The 19322-nt window shown below is 35.6% G+C and overlaps 2 protein-coding genes across 2 annotated transcripts; one reads left to right on the top strand and one right to left on the bottom strand.

The window, feature by feature from the left end:
• The first annotated feature begins 13397 nt into the window (after positions 1-13397).
• On the top strand, positions 13398-16240 carry LOC101246496 (adenylate isopentenyltransferase 5, chloroplastic-like). The gene is made up of 5 exons (XM_069290790.1): positions 13398-13617; positions 13770-14024; positions 14171-14353; positions 15802-16026; positions 16179-16240. The coding sequence occupies exons 1-5, from the start codon at positions 13398-13400 to the stop codon at positions 16238-16240; spliced, it is 945 nt and encodes a 314-aa protein (XP_069146891.1).
• Positions 16241-18371: 2131 nt separating this feature from the next.
• Positions 18372-19094, bottom strand: LOC138339209 (uncharacterized). Its single transcript, XM_069290791.1, has one exon. It carries the CDS (start codon positions 19092-19094, stop codon positions 18372-18374), a length of 723 nt encoding a protein of 240 aa, XP_069146892.1.
• Between the last annotated feature and the right edge of the window lie 228 nt (positions 19095-19322).

Raw genomic sequence — 19322 nt, forward strand, 5'->3', positions numbered from 1 at the left:
ATTTTTTTTGGTAGAAAAATGAATACTTTCATCAACAATGAAGAGTTAACCAAGAAAAAGGTGATCTTCATAATGGGGGCCACAAGAACGGGAAAATCCCGTCTCTCTGTTGACATTGCCACCCATTTTCAAGGAGAAATAATAAACTCGGATAAAATGCAAGTTTACAAGGGACTTGAAATTGTTACAAACAAGATCACACACGCTGAGAAACAAGGTGTACGACACTATTTGTTAGGTATATATGTTTATTCTAAATAATACTTATATCAAATGACTACCTAGATAATTTTATAGTAGTAATTATAGATTCTAGTGAAAAATATACTTTACTGTTAAAAAATTATTTCTTTCAATTTTGAGAAAGTTAATTTGATTACATTTTTGCAAGCTGTCGTCTATATAGAAAAAATACAGAAGACTCAATGTGTTCCAATTATTGTTGGAGGGGTCAAATTCGTATATTGAAAAATTTGTGGAAGATCCTGTGTTCATGTTCAAATATAAGTATGATAGTTGCTTTATTTGGATTGATGTTGAGCAATCAGTCTTGAACCGTAGAGTTGACATGAGGGTTGATAAAATGGTCAAAGCAGGTAGTTTTTGTAATTATTTTATGTATCAATAAAGATATACTATTATGCAGCTAGCTAAAAACTTTTCTTATATAATATTCTACTTTTGGTTATCAAATATATGTTCTACTAAATAAAACTCTTCTTTAAATTTGTGTCGCATGCAGGGCTAGTGGATGAGGTGCGACAGATTTTCATTCTAGATGCAGATTACACCAAAGGAATCCGACGGTCCATAGGTGTCCCTAAAAGGGACAAATATTTAAGGGAAGAAACAAATATAGACGGAGATGATAAATCAAAGAAGATGATTCTTCAAGCTTCAATTTCAAGTATCAAGCGTAACACTCGTATGTTAATTTGTAATCAATTTATAAAGATTCAACAATTAATAAGCGAGAAAATGTGGTCAGTGCATCATATAATTGCTACGGACGTTTTCGAAGAAGATAAAGAAGAAGATATTGATGAAGCATGGACGAATACTCTTTTGCAACCATGCCTTGATATTGTGAAGAGATTTCTCAAAAGCGATCATCGTAATATTATTATTGAGGGTACATAAACTTTCATTATCGCCATCTTCTGTTTTGCTATCATTTATTTTGGACCTATTTTTTACAGTTTGCATTGCATAACAAATATATTTGTTTGATATTACCATTATTTATATATATATTACTCTTGTATTTAATAAAATTCTTATGTATAGATGAAATATTTATTTTAAGTTTCGATCCAAGCCCAAGCCCAAGGTCCAAGTCCAAGTCATCTATATTTAATATATATTAATACAAATATGTACGTACATAGTTACATGAGATCGCTCATAATGTCAAGCTAATAGAGCGATAACATATTAAATCACCATACATGTTCGGGAAGATTCCATCCTAAAAGGATTTTGAAGAATTGAATTCTTTACTCAATACTTAAAAATGTTACATAGACAAAAAAGATAAAATAGTAAATATGTAATCTATCGGTAATGAATATATTCTACCTAATTCTATCACAGTGATTCAAGCTTGATTCAATAAAGTCCTTATCTATTATTGTATGGCGCACATGTTAAGATGAATACTCGTAATTGAAATAGTTATCGATAACTGTTCACTTCCCTATTATGGAATTACACTTAACGCTTATGATGTGTTGTTGAATAGTGTAATATTTGACGCATTATCACTTAAATATATTCCGTCAGAAATCTTATTGAGTTCTTTGTACAATCCTTTTGAAACTACTTGTGATCTCATAACAATATACATCTAGAAACGTCATCCTAAAATAATTTTACCTTAATCGCCAAAATTTAAGGTGAAATACTCTAAATTCTTTAATGAACTATTCTTATTCTTAAAGATATGAATTTATATATATTTAATTTTGTTTACTAATTAAGAAGTCTATAAAAAAATAACATTTTTACTATAAAAGTCCAGCTCTATGTGATCTCCTAACAACTTACACTAATAAATTTATCCTAAAATATATTTAATAATAATTACCAAAATTCAAGTTGACATATCTATAAACTTTTAAAAGTCATTCTTATCCTAAAATATATCAGTAATTATGAAATTGGTATGTCAATTAATAAGTCCACAAAATTTTTTTACTATAAAAGCTGAATGTTAATTTTTTTTCACATCCACCATCAAGAAAATTTTATATTTTTAGGTAGTATATTCCAAGTCAAGCAAGGTTTCTACTTACTAGTTTTATATTTACAAGATTTTAATGTCTGACTTTATGAATTCACCATTCTAAACTAATTAATATTATTTTTTTGGGTAGAAAAATGAATACTTTCATCAACAATAATGAGTTCAACAATAAAAAAGTGATCTTCACAATGGGGGCCACAAGAACGGGAAAATCCCGTCTCTCTGTTGACATTGCCACCCATTTTCGAGGAGAAATAATCAACTCGGATAAAATGCAAGTTTACAAGGGACTTGAAATTGTTACAAACAAGATCACACACGCTGAGAAACAAGGTGTATAACACTATTTGTTAGGTATATATGTTTATTCTCGATAATAGTTATATCAAATGACTACCTAGATAATTTTATAGTAGTAATTATAGATTCTATTGAAAAATATACTTTACTATTAAAAAATTATTTCTTTCAATTTTGAGAAAGTTAATTTGATTACATTTTCTTAGGTGAAATTGAACCACATTCAGAATTCACAGCTGAAGTTTTTTGTTTGCAAGCTGTCGTCTATATAGAAAAAATACAGAAGACTCAACGTGTTCCATTTATTGTTGGAGGGTCAAATTCGTATATTGAAAAACTTGTGAAAGATCCTGTGTTCATGTTCAAATATAAGTATGATAGTTGCTTTATTTGGATTGATGTTGAGCAATCAGTCTTGAACCGTAGAGTTGACATGAGGGTTGATCAAATGGTCAAAGTAGGTAGTTTTTGTAATTATTTTATGTATCAATAAAGATATACTATCATCCAGCTAGCTAAAAACTTTTCTTATATAATTTTCTACTTTTGGTTATCAAATATATGTTCTACTAAATAAAACTCTTCTTTAAATTTGTGTCGCATGCAGGGCTAGTGGATGAGGTGCGACAGATTTTCATTCCAGATGCAGATTACACCAAAGGAATCCGACGGTCCATCGGTGTCCCTGAAATGGACAAATATTTAAGGAAAGAAACAAATATAGACGGAGATGATAAATCAAAGAAGATGATTCTTCAAGCTTTAATTTCAAGTATCAAGCGTAATTCTCGTATGTTAATTTGTAACCAACTTGACAAGATTCAACGATTAATAAGTGAGAAAATGTGGTCAGCGCATCATATAATTGCTACGGACCTTTTCAAAGAAGATAAAGAAGAAGATACTGACGAAGCATGGACGAATACTGTTTTGCAACCATGCCTTGATATTGTGAAGAGATTTCTCAAAAGCGATCATCACAATATTATTATTGAGTGTACATAAACTTTCATTATCGCCATCTTCTGTTTTGGTCTCTTTTATTTTGGACCTATTTTTTACAGTTTGTATCGCATTACAAATATATATGTTTTATATGACCATTCTTTCTATATGTGTTACTCTTGTCTTTAATAAAATTTTTATGTATAGATGAAATATTTATTTTAAGTTTCGATCCAAGCTCAAGCCCAAGGTCCAAGTCCAAGTCTTCTATATTTAATATATATTAATACAAATACATACGTACATAGTTACATGAGATCACTCATAATGTCAAGCTAATAGAGAGATAAATTAATAAATCACCATACATGTTCGGGAAGATTCCATCCTAAAAGGATTTTGAAGAATAGAATTCTTTACATAATACTTAAAAATGTTACATAGACAAAGAAGCTAAAATAGTAAATTTGTAATCTATCGGTAATGAATATATTCTACCTAATTCTATCACGGTGATTGAAGCTTGATTCAATAAAGTCCTTATCTATTATTGTATGGTGCACATGTCAAGATGAATACTCGTAATTGAAATAGTTATCGATAATTGTTCACTTTCCTCTTATGGAATTAGACTTAACACTTATGATGTAACGACCTGTTTAGTCTGTTCGAGCAGTAAAACTATTTTTGGTAAAAACTGACTGGGTCGACGGATCACACGACGGACATTCATGGTCACGACGGACTGTGATGGACTCTGTCATCCCACACTTGTGTAAATTCTTCTGTTGCTCTCCTCATTTCCCTCGACGACAGGTAGGACGAACCGTCATATGCACAGCGGTCCGTCGAGAGTTTCCGTTCCAAAACACTTCAACTCGAAAATCTGGGTACTGGGATCAACTCTTTGAACTTCGCGACGAAATTACTGCACGGACTGTCGAAGATACGACGGACCGTCACAAACCTCTTTACCGAATTTGAGTCTCTAAACTTTGTGACGGACCTGCAGGACGGCCCGTCATAGATACGACGGACCGTCATGAGTTGCGTAACCCTGACTGGGTCGGATTTCTGCTAAAAGTTTTAAAGGGGTGTTTTGGACCATTCATGACAAACTTTATGAAATTAGTGGGGTAAGTTTAATAATTTACTTACTTAGGGGTTAAAGGAGATAACCTTGAAATAAATAATGGGTTACTTTTGTCATAATGAATTATATAATAAATAGGGTAAAAGAAAAAGAATTTTGAGAGGAAAAATAAAAAGAACAGAGAGAGGGAGAACGAGCGAGAAAAGAGAGAAGCGAAGAGGAAATCAAAGGTATTGGGAAGTAGCTTGTTTGATCACGATTCTTCGGTGGAGGTAGGTTATGGTTTGTTTCTATCTGATAGATAAACTCAAAATAGCGATCGATATGTGTTGGATAGTATTGTAAAGTCTTCTATATGCTTGATTGTGTGTTTGTATGTTGTGATTGTGGAAATCTTTAATCTTAGCCCTCTCCATTAAGATGATTCCTTGACATAAAGAAGGCTTGATGAACTAAAGTAATGAGATAAATGGATCGGGTGTCACGTTCCAACACGTAGTATTAAGGGATAGGGTGTCACGTTCCGACACGTAGCATTAAGGGATCGGGTGTCACGTTCCTACACGTAGAATTAGGGGATCAGAGTGTCACGTTCCGACACGATAATAATGAAGAGAAGTAATTTTGAATTATGTTAATATACTCAAATCCAAAGAACCTAATTCCCAAATGAGTATGGTGTGGAGGCTTGAGTCCTCATAGGTGTGCTTGGTGTTGTTGTCAATGGTTCTTTTACTTATTGATTGTCACCTGTTAAGTACTATGGTTAATTTTATATTATTATTCAATATATATTGCTTTCTATTCTGAATTGGCCGATGATACCTACTCAGTACTTGTTCCTTGTACTGACCCCTACTTGTAATTTTCTTCTTTGTTATTTGTGGAATGCAGCAAGCGTGTCATCGACTTCGACTCACCCTCAACTCTAGCCAGTTTCCAGCATATCAGAATTTTGGGTGAGCTATTATTCTTAGCTCGTGCTGGATTCTCTCCTTTGCGTCTTGATGTCTTGAAGTTCGGACATGGACCATCCTTTTACTTATTTTATCTTTTTAATACTCTTAGATTTAGAAATTCGAGGATAGATGTTCTTGGTGTGATGACTTCCAGATTTTGGGAATAATAAGTATTGAGTTTTAGAAGTTATTTAATTGATTTTCGTTAATGAGTTTTGAGTCTTCCGCATTATTTTTTTGTTCACTATGGTTGAAATATTGGTAAATGTTGGGGTTTAGATTTGTTGGTTCGCTCACATAGGAGGATAAGTGTGGGTGCCAGTCGCGGCTCGTTTTGGGTCGTGACATTGATGTGTTGTTGAATAGTGTAAGATTTGACGCATTATCACTTAAATATATTCCGTCAGAAATTTTATTGAGTTCTATGTACAATTCTTTTGTAACTACTTGTGATCTGATAACAATATACATCTAGAAACGTCATCCTAAAATAATTTAAGCTTAATCGCCAAAATTTAAGGTGAAATTCTCTAAATTTTTTAATGAATTATTCTTATTCTTAAAGATATGAATTTATATATTTTTAATTTGGTTTACTAATTAAGAAGTCTATAAAAAATAAATTTTTTACTATAAAAGTCCAGCTCTATGTGATCTCCTAACAACGTACACTAATAACTTTATCCTATGAAATATTTAATAATAATTACCAAAATTCAAGTTGACATATTTATAAACTTTTAAAAGTCATTCTTATCCTATAATATATCAGTAATTATGAAATCGGTATGTCAATTAATAAGTCCACAAAATTTTTTTAATATAAAAGCTGAATGTAATTTTTTTTCACATCCACCATCAAGAAAATTGTATATTTTTAGATAGTATATGCCAAGTCAAGCAAGGTTTCTACTTACTAGTTTTATATTTACAAGATTTTAATGTCTGACTTTATGAATTCACTATTCTAAACTAATTAATATTTTTTTTTGGTAGAAAAAATGAATACTTTCATCAACAATGAAGAGTTCAACAAGAAAAAAGTGATCTTCATAATGGGGGCCACAGGAACGGGAAAATCCTGTCTCTGTTGACGTTGCCAAAATGTGGTGGCGGTCGTATGTTGAGTGTCAACCAGCACAGACACCACCTATGACTTGGGCATCATTCTCTAGCTTATTTATGGAAAAGTATATACCCCGGAAGTTGAGGGATAGGAGGAGAGATGAGTTCCTGAGTCTAGAGCAATGCAGGATGTCTGTTACTGGTTATGAGGCTAAATTTTGTGCACTATGCAGGTATGCCACCTAGCTTTGCTTCAGTCCACAACAGCGGATTCTCCGTTTTGTGAAAGGATTAAGGTCAGATTTGCAGATCCCAGCCTTACAGGTAGCTGCTGCAGCAAAATCCTTTAAGGAAGTAGTTGACTTTGTGATAGAGGTGGAGGGGGTGAAGCCAGATAACTTCACCATGGAGTCGACCTCTAAGAATTTCCGCACAGGAGGTGAGTTTAGTGGTTCTTATTCCAGAGGGCAGAGTTCAGGAGGTTACCTAGCCCGACCTATTCAGTCTTCACTACAGGTTGTAGCTGGGGGTCCATCGCAGACCAGTCAACATTTCTCTGAATTTGGAGGTTATCGCAAGACTTCGTCATTCTCACAGAGACCTATGCTAGACTATAGAGATTGTTATGGATGTGGAGAGACTGGACATATTAGGAGAAATTGTCCAAAATAGAGTTACAGACCCCCAATAATTAGAGGTAGAGGTGGTCATGGGAGAGGCCGCCATTCTGGAGGATGTGTTGGTCAAGGTAATGGTGGTCACCAAATCAGCCGAGGTGGCGAGCAAGTTGGAACTACTGCAACACAACATGGTAGGGGCAACGGACAGACAGGTGATAGGGCCCATTGTTATGCTTTCCCCGGGAGATCTGAAGCAGAGACATCTGATGTTGTTATCACAGGTAATCTTTCGATTTGTGATTGCATGGCTTCTGTATTATTTGATCCTAGATCCACATTTTCATATGTATCTTCCTCATTTGCTACTGGTCTTGATTTACATTGTGATTTGCTTGACATGCCTATTCGTGTCTCTACTCCTGTGGGTGAGTCTGTGATAGTTGAGAAGTTGTATAGGTCTTGTCTTGTGACTTTTGTGGGAAGCAATACTCATGTAGACTTGATTATTCTAGAAATGATTGATTTCGATGTAATTCTGGGTATGACTTGGCTTTCTCCAAATTTTGCAATCTTAGATTGTAATGCTAAAACTGTGACATTGGCCAAGCCTGGGACAGATCCGCTAGTGTGGGAGGGTGACTATACTTCCACCTCAGTTCGTATTATCTCCTTTCTTCATGCCAGGAGAATGGTTAGTAATGGTTGTTTAGCTTTCTTGACACATCTCAATGATGATACTTCCCAAGTACCTTCGATTGAGTCTGTTTCGATAGTCCGTGAGTTTCTGGATGTGTTTCCTGCAGACCTTCTTGGTATGCCACCAAATAGGGATATTGATTTTTGTATTGATCTGGAGCCGGGTACTCGCCCCATTTCCATACCCCCTTATAGGATGGCTCCAGCTGAGTTGAGGGAGTTAAAGGCCCAACTTCAGGAGTTGTTAAGTAAAGGCTTTATTAGGCCAAGTGCATCCCCTTGGGGTGCTTCGATTTTATTTGTGAAGAAGAAGGATGAAAGTTTTCGGATGTGCATAGACTACAGGCAACTGAATAAGGTAACTATTAAGAACAAGTATCCTTTTTCTCGCATTGATGATTTGTTCGATCAGTTACAAAGTGCTCGTACCTTCTCAAAAATCGATTTGAGATCTTGTTATCATCAATTGATAATACGGGCAGCAGATGTGCCAAAGACTGCTTTTAGAACCAGGTATGGGCATTATGAATTCTTAGTAATGTCTTTTGGGCTTACGAATGCCCCTGCTGCTTTTATGAGCCTGATGAACGGGATTTTTAAGCCATATCTGGATCTCTTTGTTATCGTATTTATTGATGATATACTGATATAGTCAAAGAGAAGGAAAGAACATGAGGAGCATTTGAAAATTGTATTGGAATTGTTGAGGGGGAAAAGGCTTTATGCCAAATTCTCCAAGTGTGAGTTTTTGCTAGATTCAGTGTCCTTCTTGGGGTACGTGGTTTCTAAGGATGGGGTGATGGTGGATCCTTCCAAGATTGAAGCAGTGAAGAGTTGGGTAAGACCTACTAATGTTACAGAGGTAAGGAGCTTTGTTGGTTTAGCTAGCTACTACCGTCGATTTGTCAAGGGATTCTCTTCTATTGCTTCCCAACTGAAAAATTTGACTAAGCAGAATGTTCCATTTGTGTGGTCGGAGGAATGTGAAGAAAGCTTCCAGACCTCAAGACCTTGTTGACTACTGCACCCATTCTTACCTTGCCAGTGGAAGGTAAGAATTTCATTGTTTACTGTGATGCATCTTATTCTGGTTTGGGTGCAGTGCTAATGCATGAGAAGAATGTAATTTCTCATGCTTCGAGGCAACTAAAGGTGCATGAACGCAACTATCCGACTCATGATTTGGAGTTGGCTGCACTAGTGTTTGCATTAAAGCAATGGAGACATTTTCTATATGAGGTTAAGTGTGAAGTCTATACAGATCATCGTAGTTTACATTATGTCTTTAATCAGAAAGATTTGAATTTAAGACAGAGGAGGTGGATGGAACTACTGAAGGACTATGATATTACTATCTTGTATCACCCAGGAAAATCTAATGTTGTGGCAGATGCATTAAGTAGAAAGGCAGGGAGCATGGGAAGTCTAGCGCACTTGCAGGTTTCTAGACGCCCATTGGCTAGAGAGGTTTAGACTCTGGCTAATGACTTTATGAGGTTGGATGTACTGGAGAAGGGAGGATTTTTGGCCTGTGTGGAGGCAAGATCTTCCTTTCTTGACAAGATTAAGGGAAAACAGTTTACTGATGAGAAACTGATCCGGATTCGAGATATGGTATTGCGAGGAGAGTCTAAAGAGGCAATAATTGATGAGGAAGGAATTTTGAGAATTAAGTGAAGGGTATGTGTGCCCCGCGTCGATGATTTGATTCAGAGTATTCTTACAGAGGCTCATAGTTCAAGGTATTCTATACATCCTGGTGCAACCAAGATGTATCGTGACCTAAAGCAACATTTCTAGTGGAGTAGGATGAAGTGTGACATTGTTGATTTTGTTGCCCAATGCCCAAATTGTCAACAGGTAAAGTATGAACACCAGAGGTCTAGAGGGACACTTCAGAGAATGCCCATTCCTAAATAGAAGTGGGAGAGAATTGCAATGGATTTTGTAGTTGGTCTTCCAAAGACCTTGGGTAAGTATGACTCCATTTGGATAATTGTTGATAGGTTAACTAAGTCTGCTCACTTCATTCCGGTCAAGATGACTAACAATGCAGAGAAGTTAGCCAAACTCTATATCTCAGAAATCATTCGATTGCATGGATTTCCACTTTCCATCATATCAGATAGAGGTACGCAGTTTACTTCTAAGTTTTGGAGAACATTGCATGATGAATTAGGTACTAGGTTGGATCTTAGTAATGTATTTCACCCTCAGACCGATGGTCAGTCTGACTGAACAATTCAGGTGTTGAAGATATGCTTCGTGCATGTGTGATAGAATTTGATGGTCATTGGGATAACTTATTACCCTTAGCAGAGTTCTCATACAATAATAGCTATTACTCAAGTATTGATATGTCCCCATTTGAGGCACTGTATGGGAGGAGATGTAGGTCTCCCATTGGTTGGTTTGATGCATTGGAGGTGAGACCATGGGGTACCGATCTTTTGAGGGAATCGTTAGATAAAGTAAAATTCATTCAGGAAAAGCTTCTAGCACCTCAGAACAGGCAGAAAGAATATGCAGATCGAAGGGTTAGGGACTTGGATTTTATGGAGGGTGAACAAGTCTTGCTGAAGGTTTCACCCATGAAGGGTGTGATGCGGTTTGGTAAGCGAGGTAAGCTTAGTCCGAGGTATATTGGTCCATTTGAAGTTTTGAAGTGCGTGGGGGAGGTAGCTTATGAATTATCCTTGCCTCCAGGACTGTCAGGAGTGCACCCGGTATTTTATGTGTCTATGCTGAAAAAATACCATGGGGATGGAAACTACATTATTCGCTGGGATTCAGTTCTCCTTGATGAGAATTTGTCTTATGAGGAGGAGCCTGTTGCTATTTTACGTAGAGAGGTCCGCAAGTTGAGATCAAAGGAGATTGCATCTATCAAGGTTCGGTGGAAGAATCGGCCAATTGAAGAGTCCACTTGGGAGATTGAGGCTGATATGCAAGAAAGATATCCACATCTTTTTACAAATTCAGGTACTCTTTCTCGCCCTTGATTTTCTTATTGTAATAGTTCGGGGACGAACGATGGATAAATTGGTATTTATTGTAACGACCTGTTTAGTCAGTTCGAGCAGTAAAACTATTTTTGATAAAAACTGACTGGGTCGACGAATCACACGATGGACCGTCATGGTCACGACGGACCGTGATGGACTCTGTCGTCCCACACTTGTGTAAATTCTTCTGTTGCTCTCCTCATTACCATCGACGACAGGATAGGACGAACCGTCATATGCACAAAGGTCCGTTAAGAGTTTTCGTTCCAAAATACTTCAACTCGAAAATCTGGGTACTGGGATCAACTTCTGAACTTCGCGACGAAAATACAGCACGGACCGTCGAAGATATGACGGACCATCACAAACCTCTTTACTGAATTTGAGTCTATGAACTTTGTGACGGACCTGCAGGACGGCCCGTCATAGATACGACGGACCATCACGAGTTACGTAACCCTGACTTGGTCGGATTTCTGCTAAAAGTTTTAAAGGGGTGTTTTGGACCATTCATGACAAACTTTATGAAATTAGTGGGGTAAGTTTAATAATTTACTTACTTGGGGGGTTAAAGGAGATAACCTTGAAATAAATAATGGGTTACTTTTGTCATAATGAATAATATGATAACTAGGGTAAAAGAAAAAGAATTTGGAGAGGAAAACTAAAAAGAACAGAGAGAGGGAAAACGAGCGAGAAAAGGGAGAAGAGAAGAGGAAAGCAAAGGCATTGGGAAGTAGCTTGTTTGATCACGATTCTTCGGTGGAGGTAGGTTATGGTTTGTTTCTATCTGATAGATAAACTCAAAATAGCGATCGATATGTGTTGGGTAGTATTGTAAAGTCTTCTATATGCTTGATTGTGTGTTTGTATGTTGTGATTGTGGAAATCTTTAATCTTAGCCCTCTCCATTAAGATGATGCCTTGACATAAAGAAGGCTTGATGAACTAAAGTAATGAGATAAATGGATTGGGTGTCACGTTCCGACACGTAGCATTAATGGATCGGGTGTCACGTTTCGACACGTAGCATTAAGGGATCGGGTGTCACGTTCCGACACGTAGAATTAGGAGATCGGAGTGTCACGTTCCGACACAATAATAATGAAGAGAAGTAATTTTGAATTATGTTAATATACTCAAATCCAAAGAACCTAATTCCCAAATGAGTATGGTGTGGAGGCTTGAGTCCTCATAGGTGTGCTTGGTGTTGTTGTCAATGGTTCTTATACTTATTGATTGTCACCTGTTAAGTACTATGGTTAATTTTATATTATTATTCAATATATATTGCTTTCTATTCTAAGTTGGCCGATGATACCTACTCAGTACTTGTTCCTTTTACTGACCCCTACTTGTAATTTTCTTCTTTGTTATTTGTGGAGTGCAGCAAGCGTGCCATCGACTTCGACTCTCCCTCAACTCTAGCTAGTCTCCAGCATATCAAAATTCAGGGTGAGCTATTTTTCTTAGCTCGTGCTGGATTCTCTCCTTCGCGTCTTGATGTCTTGAAGTTCGGACATGGACCATCCTTTTACTTATTTTATCTTCTTAATACTCTTAGATTTAGAAATTCGAGGATAGATGTTCTTGGTGTGATGACTTCCAGATTTTGGGAATAATAAGTATTGAGTTTTAAATGTTATTTAATTGATATTCGTTAATGAGTTTTGAGTCTTCCGCATTATTTTTTTGTTCACTATGGTTGAAATATTGGTAAATGTTGGGGTTTAGATTTGTTGGTTCGCTCACATAGGAGGATAAGTGTGGGGAGGATAAGTGTGGGTGCCACTCGCGGCTCGTTTTGGGTCGTTACATATGATGTGTTGTTGAATAGTGTAAGATTTGACGCATTATCACTTAAATATATTCCGTCCGAAATTTTATTGAGTTCTTTGTACAATCCTTTTCTAACTACTTGTGATCTTACAACAATATATGTCTAGAAAGTCATCCTAAAATAATTTAGCTTAATCGCCAAAATTTAAGGTGAAATTCTCTAAATTTTTTAATGAACTATTATTATTCTTAAAGATATGAATTTATATATATTTAATTTGGTTTACTAATTAAGAAGTCTATAAAAAATAACATTTTTACTATAAAAGTCCAGCTCTATGTGATCTCCTAACAACGTACACTAATAACTTTATCCTAAAATATATTTAATAATAATTACCAAAATTCAAGTTGACATATCTATAAACGTTTAAAAGTCATTCTTATCCTAAAATATCTCAGTAATTATGAAATTGGTATGTCAATTAATAAGTCCACAAAAATTTTTTACTATAAAAGTTGAATGTAACTTTTTTTCACATCCACCATCAAGAAAAATTTATATTTTTAGATAGTATATTCCAAGTCAAGCAAGGTTTCTACTTACTAGTTTTATATTTACAAGATTTTAATGTCCCACTTTATGAATTCACTATTCTAAACTAATTAATATTTTTTTTTGTCAGAAAAATGAATACTTTCATCAACAATGATGAGTTCAACAAGAAAAAAGTGATCTTCATAATGGGGGCCACAGGAATGGGAAAATTCCGTCTCTCCATTGACGTTGCCACCCATTTTCGAGGAGAAATAATCAACTCGGATAAAATGCAAGTTTACAAGGGACTTGAAATTGTTACAAACAAGATCACACACGCTGAGAAACAAGGTGTACGACACTATTTGTTAGGTATATATGTTTATTCTCAAGAATACTTATATCAAATGACTACCTAGATAATTTTATAGTAGTAATTATAGATTCTAGTGAAAAATATACTTTACTATTAAAAAAATATTTCTTTCAATTTTGAGAAAGTTAATTTGATTACATTTTCTTAGGTGAAATTGAACCAGATTCAGACATCACAGCTGAAGATTTTTGTTTGCAATCTGTCGTCTATATAGAAAAAATACAGAAGACTCAACGTGTTCCAATTATTGTTGGAGGGTCAAATTCGTATATTGAAAAACTTGTGGAAGATCTTGTGTTCATGTTCAAATATAAGTATGATAGTTGCTTTATTTGGATTGATGTTGAGCAATCAGTCTTGAACCGTAGAGTTAACATGAGGGTTGATCAAATGGTCAAAGCAAGTAATTTTTGTAATTATTTTATGTATCAATAAAGATATACTATCATGCAGCTAGCTAAAAACTTTTCTTATATAATTTTTTACTTTTGGTTATCAAATATATGTTCTACTAAATAAAACTTTTCTTTAAATTTGTGTCGCATGCAGGGCTAGTGGATGAGGTGAGACAGATTTTCATTCCAGATGCAGATTACACCAAAGGAATCCGACGGTCCATCGGTGTCCCTGAAATGGAAAGATATTTAAGGGAAGAAACAAATATAGACAGAGATGATGAATCAAAGAAGATGATTCTTCAAGCTTCAATTTCAAGTATCAATCGTAATACTCGTATGTTAATTTGTAACCAACTTGACAAGATTCAACGATTAATAAGCGAGAAAATGTGGTCAATGCATCATATAATTGCTACGGACGTTTTCAAAGAAGATAAAGAAGAAGATACAAACGAAGCATGGACGAATACTGTTTTGCAACCATGCCTTGATATTGTGCAGAGATTTCTCAAAAGCAATCATCACAATATTATTATTGAGTGTACATAAACTTTCATTATCGCCATCTTCTGTTTTGGTCTCTTTAATTTTGGACCTATTTTTTACAGTTTGTATCGCATTACAAATATATATGTTTGATATGACCATTATTTCTATATATGTTACTCTTTTTTTTAATAAAATTCTTATGTATAGATGAAATATTTATTTTAAGTTTCGATCCAAGCCCAAGCCCAAGGTCCAAGTCCAAGTCTTCTATATTTAATATATATTAATACAAATACATACGTACATAATTACATGAGATCACTCATAATGTCAAGCTAATAGAGTGATAAAATAATAAATCACCATACATGTTCGGGAAGATTCCATCCTAAAAGGATTTTGAAGAATTGAATTCTTTACTCAATACTTAAAAATGTTACATAGACAAAGAAGATAAAATAGTAAATTTGTAATGTATCGGTAATGAATATATTCTACCTAATTCTATCAAGGTGATTGAAGCTTGATTCAATAAAGTCCTTATCTATTATTGTATGGTGCACATGTTAAGATGAATACTCGTAATTGAAATAGTTATCGATAATTGTTCACTTCCCTCTTATGGAAGTAGACTTAACACTTATGATGTGTTGTTGAATAGTGTAAGATTTGATGAATTATCACTTAAATATATTCCGTCAGAAATTTTATTGAGTTCTTTGTACAATCCTTTTGTAACTACTTGTGATCTCATAACAATATACATCTAGAAACGTCATCCTAAAATAATTTAATCTTAATCGCCAAAATTTAAAATGAAATACTCTAACTTTTTTAATGAACTATTCTTATTCTTAAAGATATGAATTTATATATATATTTAATTTGGTTTACTAATTAAGAAGTCTATAAAAAATAACATTTTTACTATAAAAGTCCAGCTCTATGTGATCTCCTAACAACGTACACTAATAACTTTATCCTAAAATATATTTAATAATAATTACCAAAATTCAAGTTGACATATCTATAAACTTTTAAAAGTCATTCTTATCCTAAAATATATCCGTAATTATGAAAGTGGTATGTCAACTAATAAGTCCACAAAATTATTTTACTATAAAAGCTGAATGTAATTTTTTTTCACATCCACCATCAAGAAAATTTTATATTTTTAGAGAGTATATTCCAAGTCAAGCAAGGTTTTTACTTACTAGTTTTATATTTACAAGATTTTAATGTCTGACTTTATGAATTCACTATTCTAAACTAATTAATATTTTTTTTTGTTAGAAAAAATGAATACTTTCATCAACAATGAAGAGTTCAACAAGAAAAAAGTGATCTTCATAATGGGGGCCACAGGAACGGGAAAATCCCGTCTCTCTGTTGACGTTGCCACCCATTTTCGAGGAGAAATAATCAACTCAGATAAAATGCAAGTTTACAAGCGACTTGAAATTGTTACAAACAAGATCACACACGCTCAGAAACAAGGTGTACGACAGTATTTGTTAGGTATATATGTTTATTCTCAAGAATACTTATATCAAATGACTACCTAGATAATTTTATAGTAGTAATTATAGATTCTAGTGAAAAATATACTTTACTATTAAAAAATTATTTCTTTCAATTTTGAGAAAGTTAATTTGATTACATTTTCTTAGGTGAAATTGAACCTGATTCAGACTTCACTAGCCAGATAGTTCGCAAAATCTGCGAACCATAGGATCAAGTCTTGTGAAGCAGCCAATACATGCTCATCGGGGAAAGTATCATCAATGTCAGTCTTATCCCCTAACTCTCTCATAGCTTCATCCCCTAGACGAGACAAGTGATCGACAACTTGATTTTCAGTTCCTTTTCTATCCATCACTTCAAAGTCAAATTCTTGTAGCAGTAATATCCAACGAATCAACCTAGGTTTCGCATCCTTCTTCGCCATCGAATATCTCAATGCTGAGTGGTCAGTATGCACTATAACTCTAGTACCTAGCAGATAGGAGCAAAATTTCTCAAAATCAAAGACTACTGCAAGAAGTTCTTGCTCGGTTACTGTGTAGTTCTTCTGAGCTTCATTTAGGGTTTTACTAGCATAGTAAATGGGGTGAAGGATTTTGTTTTTTCTCTGTCCCAATACTACACCAAGAGCCACCCCACTAGCATCGCACATCACGTCAAATGGACTGTTCCAATCCGGATAAATAATGATAGGTGCAGACACCAATTTCTCTTTTAGCTCACCGAATGCTTTAAGACAGGATTCATCAAAACAAAATTTACAATCTTTCTCCAGCAGTTTGCACAATGGATGTGCAATCTTTGAAAAGTCTTTGATGAATCTTCGGTAAAAACCTGCATGCCCAAGAAAGCTTCTCACACCTTTCACAGAGATCGGTGGGGGAAGTCTCTCTATTACATCGACTTTAGCTCGATCAACCTCTATGCCCTTTTCAGAATTGTGATGATCCAACACAATACCCTCTTTCACCATGAAATGACACTTTTCCCAGTTTAGTACTAAATTGCAGTCTTCACATCTCTTAAGGACCTCAGATAAATTGGTCAAACACTGCTCGAATGAATCACCAACCACAGAAAAATCATCCATAAAAACATCGATAGTATCCTCCACCATGTCAGAAAATATCGACATCATACATCTCTTAAAGGTGGCGGGTGCATTGCACAGCTCAAACGGCATTTTTCTGAACGCAAAGGTCCCATATGGACAAGTAAGAGTGGTTTTCTCTTGATCTTTTGGTGCAATAGAAATCTGATTATACCCCGAATATCCATCAAGAAAACAGTACCACCCTTTTTCCGGCAAGTCTATCCAACATTTGATCCATGAAGGGCATAGGAAAGTGGTCTTTTTCAGTCCATGAATTTAGTTTGCGGTAATCCATACACACCCTCCATCCAGTAACCGGTCTCATTGGAACAAGTTCATTTTTTTTGTTGGGGACCACAGTCATTCCCCCTTTCTTAGGTACACACTGAACCGGGCATACCCAACTACTATCGGAGATTGGATAGATTACTCCGGCATCCAACCACTTAATGATTTCCTTTTTCACGACCTCTTGCATAGGAGGATTTAAGCGTCTCTGGTGCTCAATACTTGGCTTATGATCAGGCATGAGTTGGATTTTATGAGAGCAAATACCAGGAGGGATCCCAATAATGTCCGCAATAGTCCACCCAATAGCTCTTTTGAAACTTTTTAGTACCTTCACCAAACTCTGAACTTGTTGTTCATCCAGGTCTGATGCAATGATTACCGGCAAAGTGTCACCATTTCCTAAGAAATTATACCTGAGATGAGGTGGGAGAGCTTTTAGTTCTAATTTTGGAGCCTCCTCTATAGATGATTTCGCGGGTGGGGACTCGCGATTCTTCATATCTAGCTCAAATTTCTTCGGTTTAAACCGAACATCACCTCGGTCAAAAGCCGCGACTAATGACTCATACTCTTCAATGCAATCGCTATCAAAGTTCATTATCACTGCCGCTAATGCTTCTACTCCTAGACGTTCTTCTATTTGTGTCTCAGATGTCTAACCCATGTTGTAGGATATAGCAGATACTGATTGGAGCTCACCACCCTACCTCATGTACCTACAAATGTTAAAGGTCACTTCCTCATTGTTCAACCAAAATTTCATCTGCCCCTTTTCCATGTCTACTAAGGCTCTTCCCGTAGCAAGGAATGGCCTCCCAAGAATAATGGGCACTTCAAAATCGACTTCACAATCAAGAATAACAAAATCTGCCAGAAATATGTAATAGGATCACCCAAACCCAACTACTTGTAGCCGCATCGCAGTAGGCTTTTGATTACCCAAACCCAACTTCTTTTAAATCGAGAGGGGCATGAGATTTATGCTTGCCCCCAGATCACATAATGCTTTTGCAAAATGTAATAGCCCAATTGTACAAGGAATAGTAAACGCATCCAGATCTTCTTTCTTTTGAACCAGAGATCTTGTAAAAATAGCACTATAATGATGCATTCTATCATCATCCTCAAAAGTGACCGATCTTTTCTTTGTGACCAAGTCTTTCATAAACTTGGCGTAACCGGACATTTGTTCTAAAGCTTCTACCAAAGGGATATTGATAGAAATTTGCTTCAACATTGTTATAAAATGCCGATATTTACCATCCTCGGTCTTTTTCAATAATCTTTGAGGAAATGGGGGTGATGGCCTAGGCGTGGGAGTTACCTTTTTCGGCACTTCAGCATCTTTTGCGGTGTTATCCTCTAATTCACCATCAACATCTACCACTTTATCAGTATCTTTTGTCACCTTTTTCTCATTGAACGGCATAGGTGGGTTAATGGTTTTCTTGCCACCGCGAGTAGTAATTGTCATACAATGTCCATCATTTTTTAGATTTTGGATAGTGTTGCTAGGAAGAGTGTTCGGTTGCCGTGTGTTCACAGTTGCAGATAATTGGGTCAATTGTAAATCAAGTTGCTTAATCGATATTGCATGTGTATCGACTTTTTGCCCAATACCCGCTAAATCATTCCTCAACTCTTTGTTGTGCTCATCACTAGCATCGAACCTCGTCATCATTTTATGCAACATATCCTCAACTCGCGACATACTAACTTCACCATCCCTAGCAGTAAATTCACGATTTTGAGGAGGAATATAGGGTCCATTCCTGTCATTTCTATTCCCATAGTTACCCCTTTTGAAGTTGTTGTCGCGATTGTAGTTTCCATCTCGGACATAATGACCCTCACGATTGTAGTTACCATAGTTCCGACCTTGGTTCCCTTGACCTTGGCGCCAATT

Source organism: Solanum lycopersicum, chromosome 11 (genome assembly GCF_036512215.1).
Source record: "Solanum lycopersicum chromosome 11, SLM_r2.1".
Lineage (NCBI taxonomy): Eukaryota > Viridiplantae > Streptophyta > Magnoliopsida > Solanales > Solanaceae > Solanum > Solanum lycopersicum.

Excerpts from the sequence above, each read along its gene's own strand:
- LOC138339209 (XM_069290791.1), bottom strand. The coding sequence starts at position 19,094 with ATGACGAGGTTCGATGCTAGTGATGAGCACAACAAAGAGTTGAGGAAT.
- LOC101246496 (XM_069290790.1), top strand. The coding sequence starts at position 13,398 with ATGAATACTTTCATCAACAATGATGAGTTCAACAAGAAAAAAGTGATC. Across the intron at positions 13,618-13,769 it reads TGTACGACACTATTTGTTAG|GTGAAATTGAACCAGATTCA; the intron begins GTATATATGTTT and ends ACATTTTCTTAG. Across the intron at positions 16,027-16,178 it reads TGTACGACAGTATTTGTTAG|GTGAAATTGAACCTGATTCA; the intron begins GTATATATGTTT and ends ACATTTTCTTAG.